Here is a 26,651-nt window from a genome sequence, read left to right on the forward strand (position 1 = left end):
ATGGTGCCGCCGGGGGAGCGTGGCCCCTCGCCCGGCGAGGCCGGGGACCTGGCGGCGCTGGCCGAGCTGGACGAGGCGGCGCTGCTGGCCGGGCTGCGGGAGCGCTTCCTGCAGCAGCGCATCTACGTGAGTGCCGGGGGCCGGGGCGGGGGGCGGCGGCGGGCGCTCGGCTGACCGGCTGTCCCGTCCCCACAGACCGACATCGGAGACATCCTGGTCGCCATGAACCCCTTCCAGCCGCTGCCGCTCTACGGGAGAGAGGTGAGCGCCGCGCCCCCCGCCGCGCCCCGCCGCCCCCCGGCCGCTCACCCCTCTCCGCCGCCGCTTCCCCGCAGGTCTCCGAGCGGTACCGGCGCCTGGAGACCGACGCGCTGCCGCCCCACATCTTCGCCGTGGCCAGCCGCGCCTACCACGCCATGCTGGGCCGCGGGGGCGGCGGACCCCGCAACCAGTGCATCCTCATCAGGTGAGCGGCGGCTGGGGGTCCCGGGGCCGGCGGGGGCCGGGGGTGCCCCCGAGCTCCCGCTGGGATCTCCCTGCCCAGAGTTAAGGTGAAGCTCTGCTCCGGTTCATCTCGGCCACTTTCGAGACAGATGAGCGGGCACGTTGTGAGAACGTGTGGGCAGACAAAACTGGCTTTCCTGGAGCAGCTCGGCCAGCAATCTTTACAACAGTAAAGATGCCGGGTTCACTTCTGGTGGGGAACCAGCCGCTGGAATCCTGCTCTGGGAAAAGCTATTGGGTGCTCTGCTCTGGCAGCACAACTTCCATGGTAAAAGCTGTAGTAAAAGTTGGAAGGGTGATAGTGGAAAGAACCAGTTTTCACAAAGTGAGCTTCCCAAGTGTAAGCAAAGAGCAGGAAGTATTAAAATTTGCTTTTCTGCTCTAAGATCTTTGGGAATATGGGGGAGGATCTTAAAGTCGTGGGCAGTTCTGTGCTCCAGAAGTCAGGGAAAAGTTGTTCTTTTAACCAAAGAGCCTACCAGTATCACGAACATTTTACTCCATTTTGTCACTCTTGGTCTGCTTGAACTCTGCAGCGCAGCAGGTAGCATCATTTAGCAGAGAAAGCCTTAAACAACATCAACTAGCAGAGAAAGCATTGAAAAATGTGGAGAGATCCTTGAAACATTAACTGCCTCTTCTCTACAGCTGGGTGTTGTAGAGAACTGTTTAAATGTCCTCCCAGTTAAAATGCTACTTGCCAACTTGTTTGATTTAATGCTCCTTTGTATTTGCCTTCTGATCATTTTATCAGTACTTTCGGTCTAGATGGTGTGGAAGTTCACTGCTGAATCACTGCTGAGCGTTTTGGTGGGACTGGGAGCTGACTTGGAGGGGCACTTGAGCCCCACTCATTTCTGTAGCCTTCAGGCCATTGGTGCCTGTGCTTTACATGAAGTACTCTCAGCAAGTGGTGGCCGTGGGGTCACGGGTAGAAGAAGCACTGCTGGTGGGGCTTTGGGGGATAGAGAGCAGATATTGTGTTTCTCTTGGGAGGTGGAAGACAAGAAAGAGTAACCTGTGAGAATTTGTGGTCAGCAGTCTGGTTGTTTTCTGCCAGCAGTTCAGAAATGAGTCTGATATACTCCTGTCCTTTTACCTGGTCTGTGTGTTACTGTCACAGGAAGTTCATGGTTTTCCTCTCTGTGGGTGGTGAAACACTAATTAACACATTTTCCTACATGAGCACAGTTGGGGTGAACAGGGAAGGGAGGATGAGGTTGCTCCTGTCAGATCACAGTTCCCCACAACACCACAGAAACACACCAGGATCTGCTGTCCCTGGTGGTCTCTTTGGTGTCTCCAGCTGAGCCTGAGAGGTCTGGATTGCATCCCTCAGACGTGATGTTGGATGAAGCAGCTGCTGCCAGATCATAAGTGTTCATTGCTACCAAATTGTCTTCAGCCACAAATTCCACTGGCTCCTCTTGCCTTCCCAGTCCCAAAGGACATTAGTCATAGCCTGCATGTGCTGCAGTACAGCACTTGGGTCACCTGAAGATGACTTAGCATTTCTTCAGAGCTGAGGGCAGTTACACACCAGCTGTGCTTGCAGGGCCTTGTGAAGGTGTTGTGCTTGTTGGAGGTCTAAGGTCAAGCTTGAGCCATGGAAGTGCTGTTGAATTTTTTTTTTTGTGGAGAAGGGAGTTACTGAAAAACAAAAATAAGCCTGGCATACTGAGCAGGGGCACTGATGACATGTTCTCAACAGGTAAAATGGTCCTTTTTCGTTTGTATGTTTTTGGATGGTGCTGGTCTGACCTGTGCTTGAGATCAGGGACCTGCTTGAGGTTTTTAGCCACCTATGACACACACTTGATACCAAGCTCAGAGCCACTGGCAGCTACAAAGCAGTAAAGCCACACCACATGCTCAAAGGTCGGCTCAAAGGAAATGGGGACCTGCCCTCAAGTATGCCTCCAGCATTTCCTGCATTCATTTTTTTCATGCACATGCTGAAGTTCTCAGCTGGTGTGATGTTGTCAGTTAAGGGCATATTGTCCCAATGATTGTACATTCCCTCTCCCAGGACAGGGGAAATGCACTTTCCAAGAGCTGGTTGTTTGACTTGGAGGCGGAGGCCCCATGGATGTGTGACAGCACAGTGACGTGCACTGCTGGCACTGTGGGAGTGTGGGCAGCTCTGCACCTGCATTCCCAGCTGTCTGGCACATGGATGTGTGAAACACTTGAGATCTGAGACTGCCACTGCATCTCATGATCAATATCCAGGTGTGGGAGTGATGTAGGTAGGGCAAATCTCTCTGGAGAAAGAGGAAGTTGTTGGCTCCAGCATTTTCAAGGAAGTTGATGTACCAGATGGTTTTTGAAGCAGAGCAAATAGTCTGTCTGATACATCCCATCCAGAAGTGACAGCATGGGGTGTATCTGTACTCCCTTGCAGAGGGGAAAAAGTTCCCTGATGAAGAACCTCATGGTTCACATGTAAAGCTGTGGCACATGAGTTTTTAGTCACACAGGTGATTTTGCTGAAAAAATTGTGAAACTCTTGCAGAGCACTCTCAAGTGATGGAGCACTTGAGCCATAAGGGGCAGAACAACTATACTTTAAGGTTGATGGAATTTATTTTGCTTTTTCTTGGCAGTGGAGAGAGTGGTGCTGGGAAAACAGAGAGTACAAAGTTGTTGTTGCAGCACATAATGAACCTATGCAAAGGCTACTCACAGCTGGAGCAGCAGATACTTCAGGTAGGTCATTGCATGATGGTGCTTGAAGGTGCAGAAGCAACACTGCTGCAAGAAAACTTGCATTAGGCTTAGGAAGCCTGCTGGTGAATCACCACTGGAAATCAGGGAGCCACACACAAGACACATAAGAAAATAGTGGATAAGAATGGTGAGATACCTGGCCACAAATTAGAAGGGTTGGTAGGTCAGTAATTCTGTTTGCTGGAGATGGTTCTTAAACTAGAGAAAATCATTGCAATCATTTATCATGTCCTCTTTTACAAGAGATTGGTGGCATTTCTCTAAATAATTTCCTGTTTGAGGTAAAACAAGGTAGAACATGCCACTTTCATTAAAAATCAGACCTTCATTTAATGGTACAGAGGGATGAAGAATTCATACACCCTTTAGTAACCCATCCTTGGCTACTTATACTGTCAGGCACATACCTGCTAGCTGGCTAACTGCCATGCTTGCTCTTTTCATATATCTTTGCTAGCTCATTTTGAAACATATTTGACTCTTTGGTCTGAAATATTTCCACTTGAATTTCTCCCCAGGGAGCTGTGAGGTTTATATAAACAAATCATACTTTAAACCGTCCATGTGATAGATTAACAAGAGTGAGTTCTCCATGAGCTTCATTTTAAAGTCTGTCTTTTCATATTTTCTGTAGAAACCTAGAGGTCTTTCTCTGTGTGGTAGGTTAACTTCAACCAGTGCCCACCAAGCCACTCTGTCACTCCCGCTCCTTAAGTGGACAGGGATAGAAAAACATAACAAAAACTCATCAGTTGAGATAAGGACGGTGAGATCACTCAGCAGCTACCATCACAGATGAAACAGGCTCATCTTAGGGAAAATTAATTTAATTTATCGCCAGTTAATGTCGGAGTACGACAATGAGAAATGAGAACAAATCTTGAAGCACCTTCCCCAATTCCTCCCTTCTCCCTAGGCTCAACTTGGCTCCCAGTTTCTCTACCTTCTTCCCTCCAGCAGCACAGGCAGATAGGGGATGGGTGTTGAGGTCAGTTCATCACAGTTTACCTGTGCTACTGTCTTCTTCTTCATGTTCTTCCCCTCCTCCAGCATGGGGTCCCTCCCACAGGAGACAGTCCTTCAGGAACAGAGTGTTCCAGCATGGGTGCCTTGACATGATGCACTCCTTCAGAAGCAGGCTGCTCCAGTGTTAAGACCCTCCCTGGGCTACTTCAGGAGCAGATTGCTCTGGTCTGGTCCCCTCTGCAGGGTACAGTCCCTCAGGAGCAGGCTGCTCCAGTGTGGGCCCCCCACAGGGTCACAAGTGCTATCAGCAAACCTGCTCCAGTGAGGGGCTGCTCTCTGCACAGGCCACAGCTCCTGCCAGGAGCCTGCTCCAGTGAGGGGCTGCTCTCTGCACAGGCCACAGCTCCTGCCAGGAGCCTGCTCCAGTGAGGGGCTGCTCTCTGCACAGGCCACAGCTCCTGCCAGGAGCCTGCTCCAGCACGGGCTTCCCATGGGGTCCCAGCCTCCTTCAGGCACACCCAGCTGCTCTGCTGTGGCTCCTCCAGGGGCTGCAGGGGAATCTCTGCTCCCCCCTGGGCCTGCAGGGCCTGCAGGGGCACAGCTGCCTCACCCAGGGCTGCACCAGGGGCTGCAGGGGAATCTCTGCTCTGGGGCCTGGAGCAGCTCCTGCCCCTCCTCCTTCACTGACCTGTGTCTGCAGAGCTGCTCCTCTCACACATTCCCACTCCTCTCTCTCTTCTGTGGGTGTGCAGCAGTTTTTATCGCAGAGGCACTGCTGCTGTCAGCGGTGGGCTCAGCCTTGGCCAGTGGCAGGTCTGTATGGCTCTGTTGGACTCGGGGAAAGTGGCATCTCACAGAAACCAGCTTTAGCTCCTCCTGCAACCAGTATATTGGCACAAAAACTCAATGCCCCGTGCTCTGCTTTGGGCCCTGGAATGGTGAATTAATGCAGTGTGGTGTCATCCATGGTGGATCCAAGGTGAAGTCCTGTGCTGGGTTGTGGGAACGTGACATTGATACACCTGCTGTCTCTGCTTAGAGCTGGCTTGGGCCACACTGCCAGGCTGCTTCTGATCTGAGCAGGTTCCACAGGCTGGAGAGCTGTGTTTGCAGAGTGCCTAGAGCTGGCTTCCAGTTCCTTCCCTGGAAATAACTCACTTCAGCCCAGATGAGCTGCCCTTGGAAAGCCTAGATATGATGGTGAAGAAATAATGTGCATCTTACTTGGTTCCTGTAGATATATCCAAAGACTATAGTTAGTCCTCTGGGGGATTGCCATCATATCTTAAAGCTGTGTTCAACAAGCTGTCTAGCATCTACTCTGAGGCATTGTTCTTTCAGTTGACAGGCATTCTTTACTCAAATATAGAAAAACTCTCATTTTGCCACCTTTGCATCCAGTTTAGCAAGCTGGTCTGATTGTTCTGTTAATTTCTCTATAATACACTGTCCTTATGTCTACAAATTTCAGTAGCTAAGCTGTCATACTTAATAACTGAGTGCCATGGTGACTTTGTTTACAGCTGTTGTATAGCACTCAATTTATCTGGTGACAGCAGGTACTGTGTGGAAATAGGTTGAACCAACCTTATCTTCTAAAAAATGACTCAATGATCTTACTGAGATCCCAGCAGTTCAATTGTACTGATCATTGTTAATCTCACACTGCTTTGTCTTTGTGATATTTGCCTCTTTGAATTTCTTTATCCAGGCAGAGATAAAACAGGTGCTCATCCATATTCATGGAGTGGTTCCTTTTCCAGCTGAACTCTGAGTAGAAAATGCTAAAGATAAATTTTTCCAAGTAAGTTAGATTGGATTGCTTAATCTGAATAATGTTTGTTCTCCTTCTTCGCTTGTTTTAGGTGAATCCTTTGCTTGAAGCTTTTGGCAATGCCCAGACAGTGATGAATGACAACAGCAGCCGCTTTGGAAAATACATACAGCTGCGTTTCCAGAGAAATACAGGTAAAGTCAAGGGCAATTACTAGCCTGGGGAGGGGTTAGGAGCTGGAGGAAGTAGACTGAGTAGCCAAAACTTGTGGAGGGTAAACTTTTGGCATGTGCCTCCCTGTAAGAAGGGTGTGCAATTAAGTAAAATCTTAGAGCAACCTCTGTTGCATAGGACCTGGATGGGATTAGGCCTGGATTTGGACAGAGTGGGAGTATGGGGGTGAGAGTGCAGGGTAAGTGTCAGTAATACTATGATGCCAGAAGCCTTTGTTTCTGCTGAAAGAGGTGAACAGAAATCTCTAAGACCACAGGAAGCATGGAGAAGCCCATTTCCAATGTAGTGGGCAGCCTAGAGGGTCTTGCACACAAGATAGTTAATTTAGACAATTCTCTGCTCCTGGCACCAAAGAAGAGATGTGGGACAGCCCAGGCAGCTTCATGTCCTCCAGAGTGAAGTTCCCCACCCTGTCACCTTTTTGTGTGCAGTGCAAGGTGCCAAGCTGAGTGAGTACCTGTTAGAGAAGTCACGGGTGGTACGACAAGATACCGGGGAGAGGAATTTCCACATCTTCTACTACATGTTTGCTGGACTGTCTGCAGAGCAGAAGGAGATGTATGGGTTATTGGATCCTTCACTCTACAGGTACGTCAAAGGCAGACCCTAGTTTAGTCTTTGTGATGGGTGGTGAAGGGGAAAACAGCATAATGGAGTTTTTTCCTCTGCACTGGGGTTTTATCTGTGAGTGAGTGGAAGCTGGAGTGGGATCTAAATGGAGCTACATGAAGAGATACAGACCATCATGGAAGCTGGGAGGTTAGGGGTCTCTGCTGCACTACCTTGGAAAAGTTTCTTTTCCCTTCTGGTGATCTACTTTGTGCCCATCAGGGATGACCGAGTTACAGTGCTAATGGTGTGACAGTTTTTATGGGATGTGCACTTTCTCAGGTACATAAGTGGACGATTTGGTACACAGGAAGTAGCTGAACACTGGAAGCACAAATACCAAGAGGTTTGCAATGCTCTTGACATGGTGGGCTTCCAAGAACAGGTTAGTCCTGGGGCTGTTTCATTTCCATCTGTGCTTCCTGCAGGCACAGGGTTTCTTTGTAGCTCCTCTCCTGAAGCTCAGACCTACTTCTTTCTCTTGATCTTCCGTGTTACTTCCAGACCACCTGAGTCTGCCAGACTTTGTGGAGACCTTTTTCCCACAGATTGCCTGTGCCTCTTCCCTTAACCTCTCCAACTTCTGGGTCATCTGTGTTGTACGTGCTACATGCTGGTGGGTTTTTCAGTCACCTTTCTTTTGTGTTTTAGGAGCAAGTGGACATGCAGGCTATCTTGGCTGGTGTGTTGTCTCTGGGCAATGTGACCTTTGAGCCTGAGGAGAGCAATGGGTCTGTGAAGGTCAGTGAGGCCTCCAAGGGATGGCTGAAGGCTGCAGCGGTGAGTCACAAGAAATTTTCATGAAACCTCATGGGTATTATGCTCTTCCCCACTGGCTGTGTGGCTGCAGGAGCTGTTCCTGCCAGAGGATGTTTTCTGCCTCAGAATGTGAGGGTTTCTAAAGAACAAAGTTTTTTTTTGGAAATGTACAATTTGACCCCATGACAGCGTCTGTGTTCACTGCTATTCATACCCAGAGAGGCCTCTGGGCTTCTGTTTCTTGTATGTCTAGAACCAATGTCTTGCACAGCCAGCATATTGTCGCAGACATTTCTCCACAGAAATCCTTTCTTTCAGATTTCTGCATCTTCGGGAGGCCAGAGGCCCCCGAAGAGAAGGTAAACAATTATTATCAGCTGCTGGGGAATGCAACAGGGACACCTTGATTGTCTCATTTTCTATGTTTATAATTAAGAGCCAATCACCAGTGCAAGCCAGGGGACTGAGTCCTTGAGCACAACTTTGTTGTGGATTCTTTCTATTCTATTCTTAGCTTAGCTAGCAGCTCTGCAAACCTCTCTCTATATTCTAATTAGTATAGTCTTAATGTATTATATATAATATCTTAATAAATATGCCTTCTGATCAAGATACAAGATTCACCATCTCTCTCACCAGCTGCGCCCACTCAGGTGCAGTAATAAGCATATACCTTGCTGACTTCATAAAACACAAGCTTTTTAAAATTAAATGTTTTATGTTAGTGAGTTTGATGCCTTGGAGAAATTCAGGTGTGCAATATCTGCAGATTAGTTCTGTGTTTTCATCAGATTTTGTCCAGGGATATCACCCTAAGTGCTGTCATTTTTGTTGGTTATTTTGAATTAAGCTTTCTATTATTTTGCATTAGGTTATCACAGATTAAGTATGTATTTTCCAGGACCATTCAATTTTTGTTAAATGGGATGGAGAAGTTATCCTTCTTTGTTAACAACATAGGACAGAAAAAAAGTAACATCCTTCTCCCCTTTGTATTTCTTTTCATTTTGACCTGTTTGAAATCCCAGCACCCTTGCTCTTTGGTTTCACTCCCATCTCTTTGCTTTTTTCCCTCCTACACTATACCAGAAACAACAACCTACTTCTGTTCAGCAGCCAACTTCTTTTTATCTTATTTCTGAAAGCCTGCTCCTCATTTCTTGCCCACAGGAGGGGAATTCCTCTTAAACCACTGAGGGGTTGTGTGTGTCTGAGTTTGCTTTGTTTCCTGCCTCTGGTGTGGGTTCCTGTGACTCTGAAGCTCAGATGCTTCAGCACCTGCACAGTCACCTCCGTGTGGTGCTGTTCAATAAGTCATTAAACTGCCCAGCAGGGACTGGTGTGGCTCCCAAAGAAGGTGAAAGGTGGCAGCACTGGAAGACAAAACAAAAAGTGTTTGGGAGCGGGTGTGTGAGGGTGGTCACTGCGGGGGTGGAGCAGATCAGAGCCCATATCTCACTCTGGTGCCAGCAGTAGCACTCGCCTTACAGTGGGGCTCACAAAGGCCTGAGCCTGAGTCATGACCCCGTTACACACAGACACAATCCCCATGAGCAGAGTGAGGGTTTACAACTGACTGTCCTCATCTCTTTCCTGTTTCCCAGGGTCAGTTTGGAGTCCAGGAAGATGAGCTATTAAAATGCCTGATTTGTACAACATCAGTGACCCGAGGCGAGCAGATTCAGCGCTTTCACACCCAGCAGCAGGCAGAAGGTAGGAAACACAATGAATTGCAGATGTGCTGGCTAGAAAGATTGGATTTTGATGGAAGGGTATCCCCACACACATGTGCAGCTTGTTGGGAACAAAGGTGTCCTTCTGTGCCCCTTCATTCCTCTCACACAGAGGGAAGTATGTCAGTGTTTATCTGTTTAGTCGCTTACTGACATGGAAGGCCATGAATGCTGCTTTTGTTTGGTCTCCAGGAGACTGCAGAGATTAAATGAGAAACCAAGGAATTAGCTTTGCTTTCTGCCTCAGTCCAGCCCAGAAAGAAACTCTGGGTATTTGTGCAAAACAGGGGAAGGCTCCTGTTGCAGAGTGCTGGCAGTGTGCAGAGCTCTAGGAAATAGATGGAGAAACAACCATGAGAGCAACAAGATATCAGTCACAGTGTCAGAAATTGAGTGAAAAGAGTAAAATAGCAAGCACAAGGTGTTATTTTTCCTTTCAATAAAACAAAATAATCTACAATAATCTGTACCAAAAAGTTCATATAAATGATAGTACTTTAAAAGATAATTTTAAAAAGAGATTATTGCTTCAAATAAATGAAAGAAGAAAATGAAAACAAAATGGGATTAGCTAGTTCTATTTTACAAATTTCTCTGGACAATAAACTATACATAGCTAATCATAAGTAATGTTAATTTGGTCTCCTTCTTAGAATGTCAGCAAGGTTGTATCAATTGTGTCCTTTTCTTAACTACAGAATTTAAACACTTAGCAACTATGGGCTAGGAGGAAGAGAACCATCCAATTTTCCAAGTAAAATTTGGAGCTTCTCCCTTGGTTTAGCAGTGAGGGGATCCATACTTAGTGTGTCTTCAGAGAGGAAAGCAAGTCTCTGGATATTCTAAAAAGTGGCATGACTCAAAAATGCCCTGGTAGGCGTGGCTGATCTTGTAGAAAGATTGTGAAGATTTTGAAATTGAAGAGCTGTTTTTACCCACTTGCAAAGGATGGGGACAATCCAATGTTTATCTGGTCTTTAAAGTAGCTTCATATAGCCATTATTGCTAGAGGTGGGTGTAGAGGAACAGCCTGTGTTGTGTGCCCTGCTCTCCTGTGAAGCCCATCAGTGAGCTGCTGCTGTTCCTCTGTGCAGATGCTCGGGACTCCATTGCAAAGGTGGCCTATGGCCGAGTGTTTGGCTGGATTGTTTGCAAGATCAATGAGCTGCTGGCTGAGAACGTGGATCCTGATGTGGAACTGAGGGAGATAGGTGAGTTCTGCCTGCCTTGCTCCTGTTCTGTTCTCAAATGTGCATCCCTCAGCCATGACGAAAGACAGGGCACAGCGTGAGGTTTCACAGAGCTTGTGTGCTGGGGTGCATTATCAAAACAGTGATCCTGCCAGAGATAAGAGTCAGCAGTATGAAGTCTGTTGGGCTTTGTGCAGCTCTGAGCAGTCAGTTGATCTGAAGTAACTGAGGCTGTTCTGGGGCACTCTGGCTTAGCAGAGAAGCCAAGCTGGAGGGGGTCTTAACTAACTCTTCAAGCTGTGGAAGAGCTGCCACTGGTGTCTCTCTTGGGTGCATTTTCCTTGTGCCACAAAAGCTGTGTGGTAAGAGATTTAGTTGTGTGTTGGTATACACAGTAATCTGCAGGCATGGTCTGCAGGCTCCACTATGTTCTATTCTTCCCTTTTTTTAGGCATCTTGGATATTTTTGGGTTTGAAAACTTTGCAGTGAATCGTTTTGAGCAGCTTTGCATAAACTTGGCCAATGAGCAGCTGCAGCATTTCTTCAACCATGTAAGTCTGCTGGGGGTGAACTCACCTTGTATTGCAGGGAAAGCAGAACACTTTTCCACCTGGCACATACAGGAGAGCTTGGGGAAAAACATATCTATTGCCTGTAAGGACAGAAATAGTGAATAGTGAACCAAAATAGAGAGCAGCAACCTTCCTTGCTGGGGTAGGGGAGCCACTGGGACAGAAAAGGAAGAGGTAGATGGATCAAGCAGTGATCAAAGTTGTAATAGCAGGGACACTTACACTCAAGTGTTGACAAGTGTTCCTGCTTTATGCACCAGCACCAGTAAGTGCCAGGGTTACAGACAACCATGGAGAGCAGCAGCCACATCTTGGACCTCTCATGCTGTGGCTGAGAGTGCAACACCCCCATCCTCTTGTTCTGGGTAGGAAGGAAGGTGTTCAGGGTTTGTCTAGCCAAGTCTAGTGAGTGCTTCAACCTCTTTTTTCTTTATTTCAGCACATTTTCCAGCTGGAGCAGGCTGCCTATAAGGAAGAAGGGCTGCCTTGGGAAACTATCACATTCAAAAATAATGAACCTATTTTGGTGAGTGAGAGGACTGACAGAATGTAATTGGTCCATCCAGCCAAGAGAAAAGTCTTGCTCTTTCTCTGGGGGGGAGATGCACCTGGGGAGAAGCTCTGCAAAGGGTGGTAAGGGTGAGACGGGATGTCCTGCACTGCTTTATGTATTTGCCATGCATCTTCTTTCCTGCAGAATCTGCTCCTGGCCAAGCCACTTGGGCTGCTGTCTCTTCTGGATGAGCAGAGTGCATTCCCTCAGGTATACATGAGACAGAAGGCATGGAAAATATTGCGGGGGCTAATATATCAGTGTCTATCTGGGCTACAAAGAAAGCTCTTGGGCTGGAGTGCAGGATGAACAGAGATGTCACCATGTGTGACTTATGAGACAGGACATCCTGATCAGAGGCAGTCTGGTGGCATTGGCATCCCTGAGAAGAGTCAGAGAGAAGGTACAGCAGAAGACTACTGCACAGCCAAGGATAATTCCAACATTGTTTTGATTCTGTGTGTCCTCATCAGGCCTCTATTGCAGGTTATGAAATCTGCTCTCTTGCAGGCAACTGATAAGACATTTGTGGATAAACTAAACAGCAGCTTTAAGGGGCATTTACACTTCCAGCCAGCCCGAGGCCGTGTTTTGGGCTTCAGCATCATTCACTATGCTGGGAAAGTATGTACTGTTTGCAAGAAGAATGCTGTTGGACTGTATGTTGGAGGGGGTGGGGGTTTGCCTGACAAATAAGGTTTTGATGTTAAGGAATGTGTGGTCTGAGGATGACACTAACAGAAGTGATGTGTTCCAGTGGATTGCCTGCTAGAATTCCCTGGGATTTATGTAAAAATTACCCTCCGGACAGTGGGGCTACCTCTCAGAAGTGTAGCAGATTTACAAGAATCTGCTATTCTTCTAATCACCATTCTATTAGGATTCTAGTCCTAAAATAATACTTTATAAATTAAAGTACAGTGTCCTCTGTGCAGCACCAAAGGAGAGGTTAAAGGCTTTTTCTTTACTTAATGGGTTCCAGAACACAGCAGTGACTATTTTTTTGCAAACGCCTGGGAGCACTGTGTAAACAGCAGGGTAATGAATGTTTTGAAAGTGGAGGCAGTTATTTACACATTCACTGGTATCTAAGCAGCTTGAGACTTAGCATTATTGCATGTAACTTTACTGCCACCAGTATTGAAAGCATTGGTCCCCATTAAATTGAATTGATTGGAGGTAATTTTTGGAACAGGAGCAGATATGACAATTCAGGTCATTGCAACTTGCAGTTTAGTGATCTAAACTCAGCATTGTTGACTAAGTTATTATTTGTGACATTCATTATTACAAAAATTAACATTTAACATGTAAAAAGTGGACGTCTTGGGGTTATGCTGCACACTCCTGTAGTTCCGATGCCTCTGGCATGTGCATGGTCGGGTTCCTCAGGGCTGGCATCTGGGGTGCATATTTGTTTAAAGAATTCATATGCAGGCCAGAGTACATTCAGTTTAACTCATGGTCAGCTCCCAGCAGGCTGTGGAAGTGGCTTTTACAGCCAGCCTGTGTGCCCTGCTGTCCTTAGTGACCTGCTGCCCTTTCCCCAGGTACAATATACTGCCCAGGGCTTTCTAGAGAAGAACAGAGACACCGTGCCAGCCAGCGTCCGTGGGCTCTTCATCAACAGTGTCACCCCCTTGCTCAGTGTGCTGTTCACAGGCAAGTCCTCTGCACATCCAGCATGAGCCAAGGCTCACCTTGGCAAGAGTTAAGTGTGGGCATGAGGCTCCTGTGTTTCCCAGAGTGTGTTTCACAACTGGCAGCACCAGAGGGACTCTGGGAATGCTGCAGCCTGCACTGGAGCTGTCAGAGTGTCAGAGCAACATGTTTATTCCCTGCTATGGAAAGCAAGGCACGTGTGTCCCCTTCCAGAGAATTAGCCACCCCTCAGATGCCTTCCCATCTTCTCCAAGGCCAGTGCATGACTGTCTCCACTGGTCCTTTCTACACACTCTGTTCTTGTCTAGAAATGAAGCTGGTCAAGATCATAGATTCTAAAAACAGAGCTTCTCAAATTGTTAAAAAAACTCTTAGGTCATACCACTACACTCCCCTTTTCCAGTTATCAATAAGCCTTCAGATTCTCCAAGGCTTCTAATTAAATTAAAAATTTAGAGAAAGGTCAGGTGGATACTTCCTTGGAAATTGGCTGGCCGAACACTGTGCTTCTGGTATAGTAATTTTTTGGTCCCATTCAGTCCATGCCACTTTCTGGGATTTACAAGAAACTGATGAATTTAATTTCTATTCTCCACTGTGTTTTTCAGCTACTGCTCAGGACTATCTTTCTTCATTACCATTTTTGCACTGTTACTTAGCCTAGTCCCAACTCTTTTAAAGTTCATAAACATCAGATACAACCTGTTCTCAGTTTGGCTGTCCAGTCTGGGCAATGGCTTTGGGTGCTGGACAAAGGGTTTTGTCCAGATGACCTCCAGAGGACACTGCTAACCTCATTCTGTGATTTTATGACTCACATGAAGCCATTACATCAAGGGTGCACAAGACTCTTACTAGATCCTTTAGTAAATTAAACTTCCCTGGTTTTGTCATCCTGTCACTGAATTAGTTATAAGCTATCTGATATATAACCTCCTGATAATCTATGATTATCTGATAAATATCTGATAAATAACCTCCTGAGTGCTGTAGGTGAGCTCCCCATTTGCTGCCTGTGTCATTTTTTCTACTCTGTTGGATGCCCATTGATGATAATTCTATTGGAAGTCATTTAGGTTTATTTAATAACCTGATTGTCTTGTCTTCTCAGTGGCAGAAATTAGTAATGACTGCCTTGTGTGCTTCCTACAGCAGTTCCATGTGGTGAAACTGAACATCCTATGATTCAGTATTTGTAAGGAGGTTTGTGTGTGGAGTGAGGTTTGAATGTTTAGCCTTAGTGCATTGCAAAGGTACAAAATCAGCTAATTGTCTTTGTTCTTCCAGCCACTATCTCCAGGACAGGGACTCTGATGCCTCATGTGAAAGCCAAGGTATGACACTTGAGGTCCATATCACAATTGACAAATGTTACCTGATAATTACTATTTGAGAAACTGTCTGGAAAAGGGCAGGCAGAAGTTGGTTTAAAATAAGAGCAGACAGCAATCAGGTTGTAACAGTTTCACCTTTGGTTTTTACCATGTTTTGTGCTTGCTTCTCCCATTTATATGTTTAGCTTGTCTTCCCTCCCATTACATCCATTCTCCCTCCTTTTTTGCCATCTGCCTTCCAGCAGTGCTCTTTGGCTGCCAGTCAAGCACTTCTTTCTGGGGCTGATCCTTTGTTTTGGTCTGGTTTCAGGTTTTGCCAGGTGCAGATGACAAGTTCAACAGCACACGGAAGCAGTCTGCTGGAGCTCAGTTCCGGGTACGCTACTGCTGCCCTGAGGTGCCCCGTGAGATGAAAGCAGTGATAATTTTATCACTACAAGTATCACTGCACTGCTTCCAGAGTGCTAAGCATGGTTAAAGCAGACATTATGTAGACAGGGGTTTTCCTGATGGCCAGGCAGGGCTAATCATGGTGGGATGAGCCCAGTTGTTGCAAGAACCCAGGAAGTTGCTGCAGGGTGAGAAAACAGTCCTTGCTGAAGGATATTGCACATGTGGCAGTGCTGTGGCTTGATGGACTGTTGGTCTTCCTTTGCCCTTGCCAGCATTCCCTGATGGTGCTCATGGAGAGGATGTATTCTGCCAACCCACACTTTGTGCGCTGCATAAAGCCCAACAGCCAGAAGGAGCCAGGTGTGCTGGACAACCAGGTGGTGCTGCTGCAGGTGAGCAAAAACAGTGTCCTTTACAGGGATTTCTGCCACATCTCAGTGGGAGGGCAGATTCCACGAAAAGGCTGTGAAAAGGTGGCTCAGTTGAGTCTTCCCTTGCAAGAGAAAGAGTGGCCATGCTTTATGTATGTGTAAAGATTCTGAGTACTTGGTAGTTTTTGTGACACAGTCTGCTAGGTCCAGATTTTGCAGTCTTTGATCTCTCTCATTTCTTTTTCATGAATGCAATGAGATCTGCTTGTCAGGCGCTAGGATTCATCTTTGTATCTCCCCCTGGATGGGACTGGTACAGACAGTACTCTGGAAAAATTGCTTCCCAGAGGAGACTGTTCTCACCCATCAGCCAGGGCAACTTTGACTAGAAACCAAGATGGGATTGCTTTGATACGATCTGAAATGCACTGATATGATTTTAGTTGGATATTCTGTCAGGTCTGAGGTATAGATGCCTTAAAGAATACTGAAAATGATTGGAAGAGTTCAGAAAGCTCAGCATCCTCTTTAATGTATGTAAGAAAGGATAGGATTAAGAGGAAGTTCATCCATGCCTCAGAGTACTTCTGTGTCCAGATTTTGAAATATGAAGCTATCCTCTAAGGGACAGAGGCAAAGCAGTACCCATGGCTGGAAGGTGAAGTTATTTCAGTCATTGGTTTTTATGGTTTCCAACTTCTAGCTCAGAGTGGTTAATCATCAGAGTTACAGGATGAGGTAATTTCAGTTCTTAACCAAAAAAACATTTTCAGAAAAAAATTTTTTCATTTTGAACTGGGGAAGTTTAGGGCTGAATGAAGTAATTTCTGCCTGCAAAGGAACAAAACCAGTGTCATAATGACCTGTTTCTCTTTGTTTCTCTGATCCTCTTTGTGGTGCTGTTTCAGCTGCGGTACAATGGGCTGCTGGAGACAATCCGTATCCGAAGAGATGGTTTCTCCTGGAGACCCTCCTTTGAGGCATTTGCTGAAAGGTCTTTTAAAAACTCTGAATATTCCTTAGATATTATTTGTGAAATTACCCTGATAACCAGATATGGGCAATGAGTGAAGGAGTTTCTTCAAAGTTCATGTGGTCTGAGGTCATGGGGTTATTTGCTGTGGAGGTTGAGTGGGAAAGATAGTGATTTGTTGTTGTTTGCTCCCAGGGTGATAGGGATCAGCTCAGCCCATCAAGGATGTGGCTTTTATGTGTTTGTATTGGTCTGTTTTCCACAGATATGGAATTCTTCTAGTTAAACCTGGTGTCCCCCTCACAAAAGAAAGGTAGGAACATTAACTTTGTTATGTGCAGTCTGGTTTGTTTTTCAGAGGCTTTTACTTGGAGTAGCGTAGAAAACTGAGTAAAAGGGACAGAAAAAAGAGGAGGGGATTTTGTGGTGATGGGGAAAATGGATCCCAGGCAAGGACATTAAATGTTTAAAAAGCATTTGGTACCATGATGAATTAAATTTTTCTTGAATTGTTATGTAGCAATTAAATTCAATTGTTGTAAGTGTTCCAAGTGTTGTTGTGCTGTGAAATGAAAACTGACCCATGTATTTAATTGGGTAGTGACAATAATGGTCAAGGGTGTCCACTAAACTCAGCATGGCAGGCATTCAAGTGCTGCTGCCAGGGTCCTCTTCAGGCTTTTTCCTGATGGCCCATGGGAGAAGTTACCGACAATGCTGAACAGGCAGGCAGCACTCCCAGGCTAGAGAAGATGTTTCTAAACCAAAAATTTTGTCTCTGTACAGGCAAAATATACCATCAAGACTTTTGGAACCCAACTGTTACACACATAAACATCCTTCCAGCTCTGCAGAGAAGCAGGATTTTACCCTGCCAGTGTTTTCCTTCCTACATCTAGGGCAGCAGTTCCCCACCTCCTCTTCTCCACTTTCCCAGCCTCTCCTTCCTGCCAGTGTCAGCTGTGATTGATAGTGAGAATGAATCATGTAAAGAAGCCAGCTGAGGGGTTTTTTTAAGTAATTTAAGAAAAGGGTTTGAATGATCTCCTGGAACAATTCTCTTCTGGCAGTAGCTCCTCCTGCCTTCACAGTGCTCCCTTGAACTTCCTGATGCTTCTGAATAGAAAGAATTTCAAACCCAACTGAGGTCACAAGAGAATCTCATAGATGGGGAGAGATTATTGTAAAAAGGCAGTGTGGCGTGTTTAGAGGCACAAAAATCATGGGATGCATTTCAGAAAGAAAATCCTGTGGATGTGGATTGTGGCACTGTGGAAATTGGCCGAGATAGAAGGAAAAACACTTCTGCTTTCCTGTGTGAGATATTAGCAAAAAGTGCCACTATGATTTCACAGCCTGGATTAGCAGGAGAGAGAGGAAGTTGTCTATGTGTTGCAGCTAGAGCTGCTTTCGGTTCCAAGTGTCAGGGAATCTTTCCGAGTGACCCAAATTTTATCACTGGAGTCTGCAAAATGAAACTGAATTGGAAAACAGACTTTCTCCCAGAAGTCTTGCTTTGCTGACCTTGCAACTTGTGTCCTCCAAAGGGCTTGGAAACAGAATGAGGAAAAACACTTCTGAGAATAAAATAGGCTCTACAGAATTGCCTCCCAGAGAGCTGAAGTAAATCTGCCTCTGGGAACCCCTTTGCAGATGTTCTTCCCAAATGTGATCCTAGCTGTACCTCAAGGTGCATTGCAGACTGACAGCCAGTTTACTGACTGTTGGGAATTGCTGAGGCACTTTATATCCCTTTATGCAACTAAAAAAATTGTTGTTGGCTTTGGGTGGAAAATTATTTATTTCACTTTTTTTGTCTCTTTCAGCTGCTTGGAGATACTGCAAAGTACGGAGCTGAAAGGCTGGATTTGTGGGTAGGTGTGGATCACTGCTGTAGGGAATGGGAAGCCTAAGATTTTACATGTGTAAGCTGTCACCCGTTCTCTTTAGGGAGAATTCTGTGGTTTTAGAAATGGGCCCTTCAAAGGATGATGGATAAAAGTTTAGACAGTGTTTCTCACTGCATTTTTCTCTTCCAACTTCATAGAAAGTCTCGACTTTTCTTTAAATATTGGCATCAGGAACAGCTGGCAAAGTATGTGGAGCGACTGGAAAGAGCAGCAGTTATCATACAGAAAGGTGAGTGCTGGGACAGGAGCTGATCTCAGACCAGGGGAAGGAAAGCCATTTTCTGCAGTCCCTGCTCCACCTTTGCAGAGGACAGAAGGGTAGGGCAGGTGCCATCTCTATGTCAAGGCCCTGTGAAGTGAAAGTGCTTCTTGCAAATGCCAATATTCCCAGTGCTCATCCTGAATCAGGGAGAGCCCTCAGTGTCAGCCTTGGAAAGGGAAATTGTGTGCAGAAGAGCTGGGCTGAGCAAGGCAGGCGCATGATTTGGCTGTGTCCTGAAATCTGGCTCACTGTCCTCTGGAGTAAGGATTGTTTGTGAGTTGTGTTGAACTGGGAGAGGGAAATGAGTGAAGCAGATCTCATTGCTGTTTTCAGAGACAGGCAAAAGGGGGTGAAATTTTGGTTTGGTCTTTTCCTTTTCCTTTTCCTTTTCCTTTTCCTTTTCCTTTTCCTTTTCCTTTTCCTTTTCCTTTTCCTTTTCCTTTTCACGTAGCATCTGCTCTAGCAGCCAGTCTCTTCAGGGTGGCTGTGGGCAGATTGGTACTTCCCTACATGAGGACTATGCATCCAGGGGGAGGAGGAGGAGGAGGCTGCTGTCACCCTGCTTAGCTCCCCTCTGTTACACTTCTGTTCTGTATGGGTTGTTGCACTGCTGGAGCATCTGAGCAACTTCCAGCTGTGCACCAAAGAGTGTGACAAACATCAGATGGTCACAAGCTGTGCGCGGTTGTCATCTGTGGGGAGGGTGTGTGGGCAGTGGGAAATGAGAGGGTGCAGCTTTCTTAAAAAACACTTCATGTGTTTTAATAACTGGTAGAGTAGGTGGGATCACACAATGTCTGCAATCCTCCTGGTGAGCCCTGCAAATGGCTGCTTATGGGAAAGTTTTTCCTGTGGGCTGGCATCAAGGAAATCCTGTCTCCTTCATGGTGTCTAGAAGGACAGAGATGGATGGTTAACAGGCCCTTCTGTGAGGTTTCTTTTTAGGTATTCAGTGCCCTGGCATTAGAGATGAGAGCTTAGATCTATAATTTGATTTCTATAAATCTGTGATCTTGCAGCTTAGAGAGTAGAAGACAGTTCTCACAGGGTTTTGGCTGCCTGCTCACAGTAGAGTTTCCATTGCTCTTTATTAACATGATTCAGGTGTTGAGGGCTTTGTACTGGATGAAGGAATATCACCCAGTGTTCTTCCCCAAGAGAATTACAAAGTCATGAACAGCATCTTTTTTTTCTGAACAGTTTTTAGGGGATTCAGATGCAAGAAGAGTTTCCTAAAGCTGTTGGCTGAGCTGAGAGCTCAAGCACAGCAGCTACAGGAGGAGGCAGAGAGAGAAAGAATCCGGCAGCTGGCACTGGCAGCAGAGGCCCAGGGTGAGTTGTTCTCACTCACAGTGACCCAGGGCGTGTCCACTGGTGTGGTGATCACCTTGAAGTGCTGTGAGCTCCAGGTCATGATGGCCTGCCCTGGGATGGGAATTCCATCAGTGTGGTGGGCAGGGAGCTCATGGTGTTTCTGCTCTTTAGAAGTGTGGCATTGTCTGTGGGGAATGGAAGCAGCATAATGAAGGTAATTTGCCTGGCTGTGCTGGAAGGAGGGCCAGGCTGTGGTTTTGCCACATAATCCATGCAGCAGAGCCTATCCCAGTCCTAGGCCTGTGGAGAATAGATCTCATGGATCTTGGGATGCTTGAGTTCACCTACTTTTTTCTTCTTGTTGCAGAAAGAAACTCCCTTCCAGTCCCCATGCCACGAAAGAGGCGCCCTCAGTCTAGTCCTCATCCTTCTGATCAGTCGCAGCAGCCACCAGTGCCACGGCCACGCAGCAAACTGACAGAGGTAGCAATACTGGCTCTGACCCAGGTGTGCTGGTTCCCTGCTCCATCCACCTTCTGCATGCACATGTTCTCCTGCATGCAGTCCCAAGAGAATGTTATCATTCTTGTGATGAGAAGTGTGAGTCCTACTGTGGTTAGATAAAAAGCATGGTCAGGACCTTTGAGGAACTGAAAGCAGTTTTCAGTAGTTGGTGGCTGATCTTCTCTGAAGGGACTCAGCATTTGGGTCACCTGCTGAAGTGATCTCTTCAAATGTCCCCTGCCTTTGACTTTGCTTTTGTGCTGACTTACCCTCTCTCCTTGCTTTCAGTCCACTCCTTTTGATAACTTCTTGAACCCTTCTGTGCCTCCTCCTGTTCTGGGAACTGAGGAACAGACTGGGGAAGAAGCAAAAATGAGGAAACTCAAGAGAGGAGCAACTCTCCGCTGGTTCACAGAGACACAGGCCCAGAAGGTCATGCAGGATGATGGGGCCTTTCCAAGCTGGCTGCAGGGGATGATCAGTAGGAGGTGAGTCCTCTGGACACAGTGACCACAGGTGGAAATCAATGTGTCCTTAGGACTGTGTAGCTTGGATTGGCCAGAAAGGAAGTGGAATAGGAATGGGAGTGACCAGCAGAACTTTTCCATTTTAATCTGTGAGCATCAAACCCTTAAGGGAAAGCTTGGGAGTCCCTGTCACAGGTTGTAAAAGCTGAGACTTTATGTAGGTCCATGGAAAGACCGTGGAAACTCATAGTACATAAGTCCACTGTGTCCCTAAATACAGATCCTGTGTAGGGATGGGAGGCTTGTAAAGAAATCAGAGAAGAAATACACACTTGCTGAACTTTCCCTGTTCTGGACCATTTGCAGAGACACGAAGATGAACTTTTGGGTTGATTCTTTATGACAGTTTTTCATATTTCAGTAGAGGTCAGGAGAAGACCCCAATTTACAGCAGGAGAATAGAGAATTCAGCTTACTTTTATTTTAAATAGTATTAAGAGGGGCTTTAGGGAGTAGCCAGTGGTAAAACTCCACCAAAGCCCTTTGATACAGGCAGAGGAAGGGTTTTTGTTGATACCTCTGTCTATCTAAGGAGGATGCAGCATAGGTGGCATTTGCTTCTAGTTAGTCTGGGAGAGATATCCACTAAGCCCTTCTTTCTTATGGATCTGTTTGCAAGACTTTGTTTAAATGCTTGAACTTTTTCTACCAGGTCTGCTCACACTTTTCTCTCTTGGCTGAGTCAAGCACTGCTTTCTGAGTGAAGCAGTGGCATAATCAGAGAGGTGCTGATTATGCCAGTACTCATACAGGAGCAGGATGGCATTACAGTCTCACCTGTGTGCAAATTGATCTGTGGTGCTCCACACTTGTTAACTGCCAATATCCTGTAATTTCTTTTAGTAGGATTCCTTTGTCAGTGTTGCTGCCATCTGAAAACCCTCATCATCTTGCTTTAGTTTCCTTTTTTTTTTTTCTGTTGAAACTGCAATTCTCCTTCAACCTTATTAGATCTATGTTCTTAGATTTTTTTCAGATTTTTTCTTTTTTGTTCTTGGACTTTTTTTCTTCTTTCTTGGGTTTTTTTTTTTTTGTCTCTGTTTACTCAGAGACATTACACAGCACATTAGCTTGGTAAAGGACACTACTCTAGCTCACAGCTCCCTGGTAACTGCATTTCTTTTAATTTTTTTATGATAGTTATTGATGCCCTAACCTGTAATAATTCTTTTATCCACAGATGAAATAATGTAGGAAAGGAATTAGTGTCTGGAAGACAAAACAATCTAAATTCAAGTATAGACTAGCCATGAGCACTGCACAGTGAAGGATGTGGCAGATCCTTCATAAAGACAGTGGTGGCTAAGCAGAGACTTAAGTTTTCACACAGCAGTGTAAGCTCAGCCTCATGAAATGGAGCAGCCAGAGCAGCCCCAGATTGCCCTGGTGATTTGCAGTCGCCTTTAGCCTGGAGCAAAGCACAAAGCAGAGCTTTGTCTGTTGGGCAGAGGAGGGGAAGACCTCCTTCCAGCAGGAAGTTTAGAAAGCCAGAGTGGTGTAATCCAGGCTGGTGTTTTTTCCAAGGTGCTGGGCTTACCCAGTACCCCACAGCATCCTGACTTCTTCATCCCTGGACCATAGGAAGTGCACACATGCACAGATTCCTCATCTCAGTGGTGCTTTGTGACATGTGTGGTGCTGGAAGGCAGCTGTTGGTATTGCACAATCAAACCTGCTGGAGCAGGTTTGGAGCAGCCCTGCTTGGAGAGGCTTTGGCTGAGAGTGTGGTGCTTCCTCAGCCTGTTGGTGCCTTCTGCACCACCAATCTGAGTCGTGAGATGTGTTCTGTAGCCAGGGGCACACGGGGCAGATGCTGGGCTCCCTGGGACACTGCCATGCTAGCACATGAGATAGGATGTGAAACCCAGCAGTGTAGCAAGGCAGCTGCTGGCTCTCTGCTGAAAAACTCTTTCCTGGTTCCAGGGAAGCTGAAAACTTGCTGATTGACAAGCCCTTGGGTTGCTTCCTTGTTCGGATCAGCCAGAGCCGGCCAGGCTACATCCTGACATACCGGTAGGTGATGGGCAGGGGAGGCTCAGGGGAGACATTATTGCACTCTACAACTCCTGGCAGGAGCCTGCAGCTTGGTGGGGATCAGCCTTTTCTTCCAGGCAGCTGGAGACAGGACAAGAAGACACAGCCTCAAGCTGTGGCAGGGTAGGTTCAGGCTGAATGTCAGGAGGAATGTCTTCACAGAAAGGGGATGTCAAGCACAGGAACAGGCTGCCCAGGGCACTGGTGGAGTCACCATCCCTGGAGGTATTTAAAAGATGTGTAGATGTGGCACTTGGGGACATAGTTTAATGGTGGACTTGGCAGTGCTGTGTTAAGGATTGAACTTGAGAATCTTCAAGGCTTTTCCATCCTAAGGAATTCTATGAAACTGAGTACTGCATGAAATTCTGTGATCCTGGAATTCTGCAGTCATAGAATTCTTGAATTCTGTGATTCTATAAAACTGCTTGACTGGAAGACATTACCTGTTTCACAGAAGAGTCCAGTGACGATCATATTCAGCCTCTCCTGTACTGGATGCCTCAGGGAGTTTGTAGTACCAGCTGGGATACTGCAGAATCTGTCTCTTACTGAAAAAATAGACCTGTTTGTGGGTGGGGTGCTGTGGCTCCAAGGGTAGAGGTCCTGCTTAGGCTGTACTCTGTGGCTGAGAGGGCAAACCAGGTTGGAAGGAGACTGCAGCACCTAAGAGCACATGTTAGTGCCCAGCACATCTCCTGCCTCTGCGTGGTACTTGTTACTGAGGATCCTGATTACAGCTGGCTCTGGGGACCACGGGTGCAGGAAGCAGGAGCCAGGTTCTGACAGTCTGCGGCCCCATGTCGTGACTGTTTCTGTCCATCCCTCTCCCCAGGGGCGAAGGGCGCTGCAGACACTACATGATCCAGGAGCAGCCCAACGCTCGCTATGTCATCCTGGGCGAGGACCGGGCGCACGCCTCACTGACCGAGCTGGTGCGCTACCACCAGGGCGTGGGCATCCAGCCCTTCATGGAGACACTGACTGTCCCCTGTGGGCAGGTGAGTGCCCAGCGTCTCCAGGGGGAAAAGGGGATGGGGCGTGGACTGTGCCTGGAGTGAGTGCTTGGAGACACTGCAGCAGCATCTCTTTTGTGTTCCTGTTGAGGGATGTCCCATTTTGGCCAAGCAGCTTGGCTGCTTCTGCATGAACTGGGAAACGCTGCTAGCTGGGGAGTGCTGGGATGGGGGAGAGGCACTGGCAGGTGGATGACACTCCGCTGCCCCCTGAATGTGAGCAGTGGACACAGCTGGGTATTTCTCTTTGTTGTGCTGTTCAGTGTGTGTGAAGGGTCTGAAAACCACTGCTGAATCCACTCCTCCTTTCTCCAGAAAAGCAGTGAGAGCTTGAGTTACAAAAATCTGGAGAACCTCACCCTGAGTTCACCAGCAGACAAGGGGGAGACCCCTCCAGAGAAGCAGTCCTGCCCCTCCATGCCTTCCAGTGGCACACCTGCTCTGCAGTGGTTCAGGAGGACCAAGAATTTCCAAAACCAGCAGACCCCAGAGAAGAGTGGAACAAAGCCTAGCTCTGGAGAGAGCAGCCAACGAGCCTTCCCTCGCCTCCGCTCTTCCATACGCCTGGCAATGCAGGAAATCCAGCAGGTGAGCTGAGGCATGTCCTCTGCTAAGCCACAGTCCCTCTGGCACACATGGAATTTCCCTGCCCAGAGGCAGGAGAGAAGAGGGTTCCACAGTTAGCACTTAAATTCTTAGCTCCTGGGTCATAGGTTTTATTTGGTGGTCTTGGGATCAAGACTGTATTCCTTGGAATATTCCTTTACCAGCTTGTGCTCCCCTGCCAATGCTGTTTCTCTGCTTCTCATCACAGTTCACTTCCAGTCCCATGAAGATGTCTAGAGAGAGGAGCTCACTGCACTGAGAATGCACAGCCTGGGTGACATGGTAAGAGGAGGCGGTGTACAGGGGGGAAAGCAGCAATTGCTGTTTCCTGGGATGTGGAGGAGCAAAGGAACTTTTCCCTTCACGTTTCACCTGTAGCATCTCTTGGCCACAAGCTACATAGAAGTAGAGCAGGAAAAACAGACAGCAGCAGTCAGCTTCTATCCCAGGACTACACAGAGACCAGGGAAACCCGGGAAAATCAGCCTAAGTTTGGGCTCCCAGCAGCTGTGGTGCGGGGAGTGCTTGCAGTACAATGGCCAGACTGCTGGAGGGAGCTCACAGTTTGTTGGAGGGCTGGGGCTGGGAGGATGAGGGCTACCAGGATGCATGGCGCAGCAGTCAGCTCCAGTGGCTTCCTTGGGTGGAGGGGCAGTGGTGGTGGGGAGCCCTGCGGGGTGGCAGAGGCAGCGAGCTGAAGGCAATGCTCAGTACACGGGGAAAGGCAGCAACTTTGTTGATGTAAAGAGGACTTTCAACAAAGTCTCAGCAGTGGAAACCCTGCTAGTGACTGAGATTGTGATACAGTGGGTGGGTGACACAGGTCTGGAGTGGGTCAGAAGAGGCCTTTTGACTGACCTTGCCTTATCCAAAGTATTTGGTGGATGTGCAGCTTCCCTGTCCCACTTACCTGCTGCAGGCAGCTGGGAGCTGTAGTACACCTCTGGAAGATTCTTGGTATGTGTCAACTGAGCATGGAGAGGGATCAGAAGACCTTGCTTTTGGCTGCTGACCCACTGCAGGGCTTCCAGCCACACACCAAGATTGCCAAGTTTCCTGCGTGGTTCTGCTCCCATGCTGGAAGTCATGCTGGAGCAAAGCTTTCTAGCTGGGGTCTGTCTTGTCTTTCTCTTCATAGCTGAGAAAGACAGAAACTCTTCAATAGCTGAAAAAATCCTCTCCCTGCAATGTTTGTCTTAGTTGCTTCATTTCTCTGTGTCCCATTCATTGATGTACAAAGGGGATGCTCCCTGTGTCAGAGGTTAGGCAGAAGAAAGATAAAACACAGGGATCTGCATAGATAACTGCAAGCTTGTTGTACTGGGATACCTAAATGGAATCCTTCTGTGTCCTCCAGTGAGTTGTGTTTCTTGACTTTCTTCCAGGTCCAGGTGGCTCAGATCTGTCCTCTTCCAGTGCTGTTGGGCCTTGCCTAACAGTGAACACATCCAGAGATACAGCCGCCTTTTTCCTTTTAAAATTTTTTTTTACTTTTCTTTGCTGCACCCAGCTGTCCCTGTGCTTTCAGACAGGGCTGATGCAGAAGGTCCCTTTCCTCAGCACTGAGGCAGACTGTGACTGCAGCATCCAGACCAGTCTGATCCTGGCAGAGGGGAGAGGATGGGGACAGTCACACTCTGCACAGACCCACAGTGCCTGACAGGCTGTGTGTCAGTACTTCAGTGTTCCTGGACACTCCCCCCCTAGCACTGTGAATAGTCACAAACTGGGTATCTCCCAACAACCTCTTCTGCCACAAATATCTGATTACCTACCTCTTTCTCTTTCAGTCTTCTCTGTTTTGGTCCTGTGTGTTTGCTGCTCTGGGAGCCAAGGGAAGTTGGGCTTGGGCAGTAAAAAACAAAACTGAAGTGTCCTTTTTGTTGAGTGCAGGAGCACTTGAACAGAAGCTGAGACAAGGTCAAGAAGGTCTTTCTTGTAAAGGGGATTCACTGCCCTTGCACCAGTGTGCTGGCACACTGCTCCACAGTCCTTAACCAGAGCTAAAGTCAGGGAATCATTGGTGAAACCCTCTCACTCATCCTGGCTGAAATCTCTACAAGTCCAGGCTGGACAACATGCTGCTTTACACTGAGGATGAGTAGAGGGCTTGGAATGTA

At 47.2% G+C, this 26,651-nt stretch overlaps 1 protein-coding gene across 1 annotated transcript; it reads left to right on the forward strand.

Annotated features, from left to right (window-relative positions):
- Positions 1-26,651, forward strand: LOC131571689 (myosin-IIIb-like). Its single transcript, XM_058824472.1, has 30 exons — positions 1-126; positions 196-261; positions 336-466; positions 3,111-3,213; positions 6,066-6,168; positions 6,640-6,796; positions 7,100-7,202; positions 7,469-7,597; positions 9,181-9,289; positions 10,404-10,520; positions 10,951-11,051; positions 11,512-11,598; positions 11,770-11,835; positions 12,136-12,249; positions 13,176-13,287; positions 14,575-14,621; positions 14,932-14,997; positions 15,287-15,406; positions 16,294-16,379; positions 16,624-16,671; positions 18,185-18,232; positions 18,406-18,497; positions 19,731-19,862; positions 20,212-20,327; positions 20,637-20,836; positions 22,799-22,888; positions 23,745-23,910; positions 24,241-24,513; positions 24,740-24,813; positions 25,917-26,651. Exons 1-29 carry the CDS (start codon positions 1-3, stop codon positions 24,788-24,790), a joined length of 3,159 nt encoding a protein of 1,052 aa, XP_058680455.1. The 3' UTR covers positions 24,791-24,813; positions 25,917-26,651.

The sequence above is a fragment of the Ammospiza caudacuta genome, chromosome Z (assembly GCF_027887145.1).
Source record: "Ammospiza caudacuta isolate bAmmCau1 chromosome Z, bAmmCau1.pri, whole genome shotgun sequence".
NCBI lineage: Eukaryota > Metazoa > Chordata > Aves > Passeriformes > Passerellidae > Ammospiza > Ammospiza caudacuta.

Coding starts and splice junctions, on each gene's coding strand:
- LOC131571689 (XM_058824472.1), top strand. CDS start 1: ATGGTGCCGCCGGGGGAGCGTGGCCCCTCGCCCGGCGAGGCCGGGGAC. Junction 11,599..11,769: donor AAAATAATGAACCTATTTTG/GTGAGTGAGAGG, acceptor TCTTTCCTGCAG/AATCTGCTCCTGGCCAAGCC. Junction 13,288..14,574: donor GCTCAGTGTGCTGTTCACAG/GCAAGTCCTCTG, acceptor TTGTTCTTCCAG/CCACTATCTCCAGGACAGGG.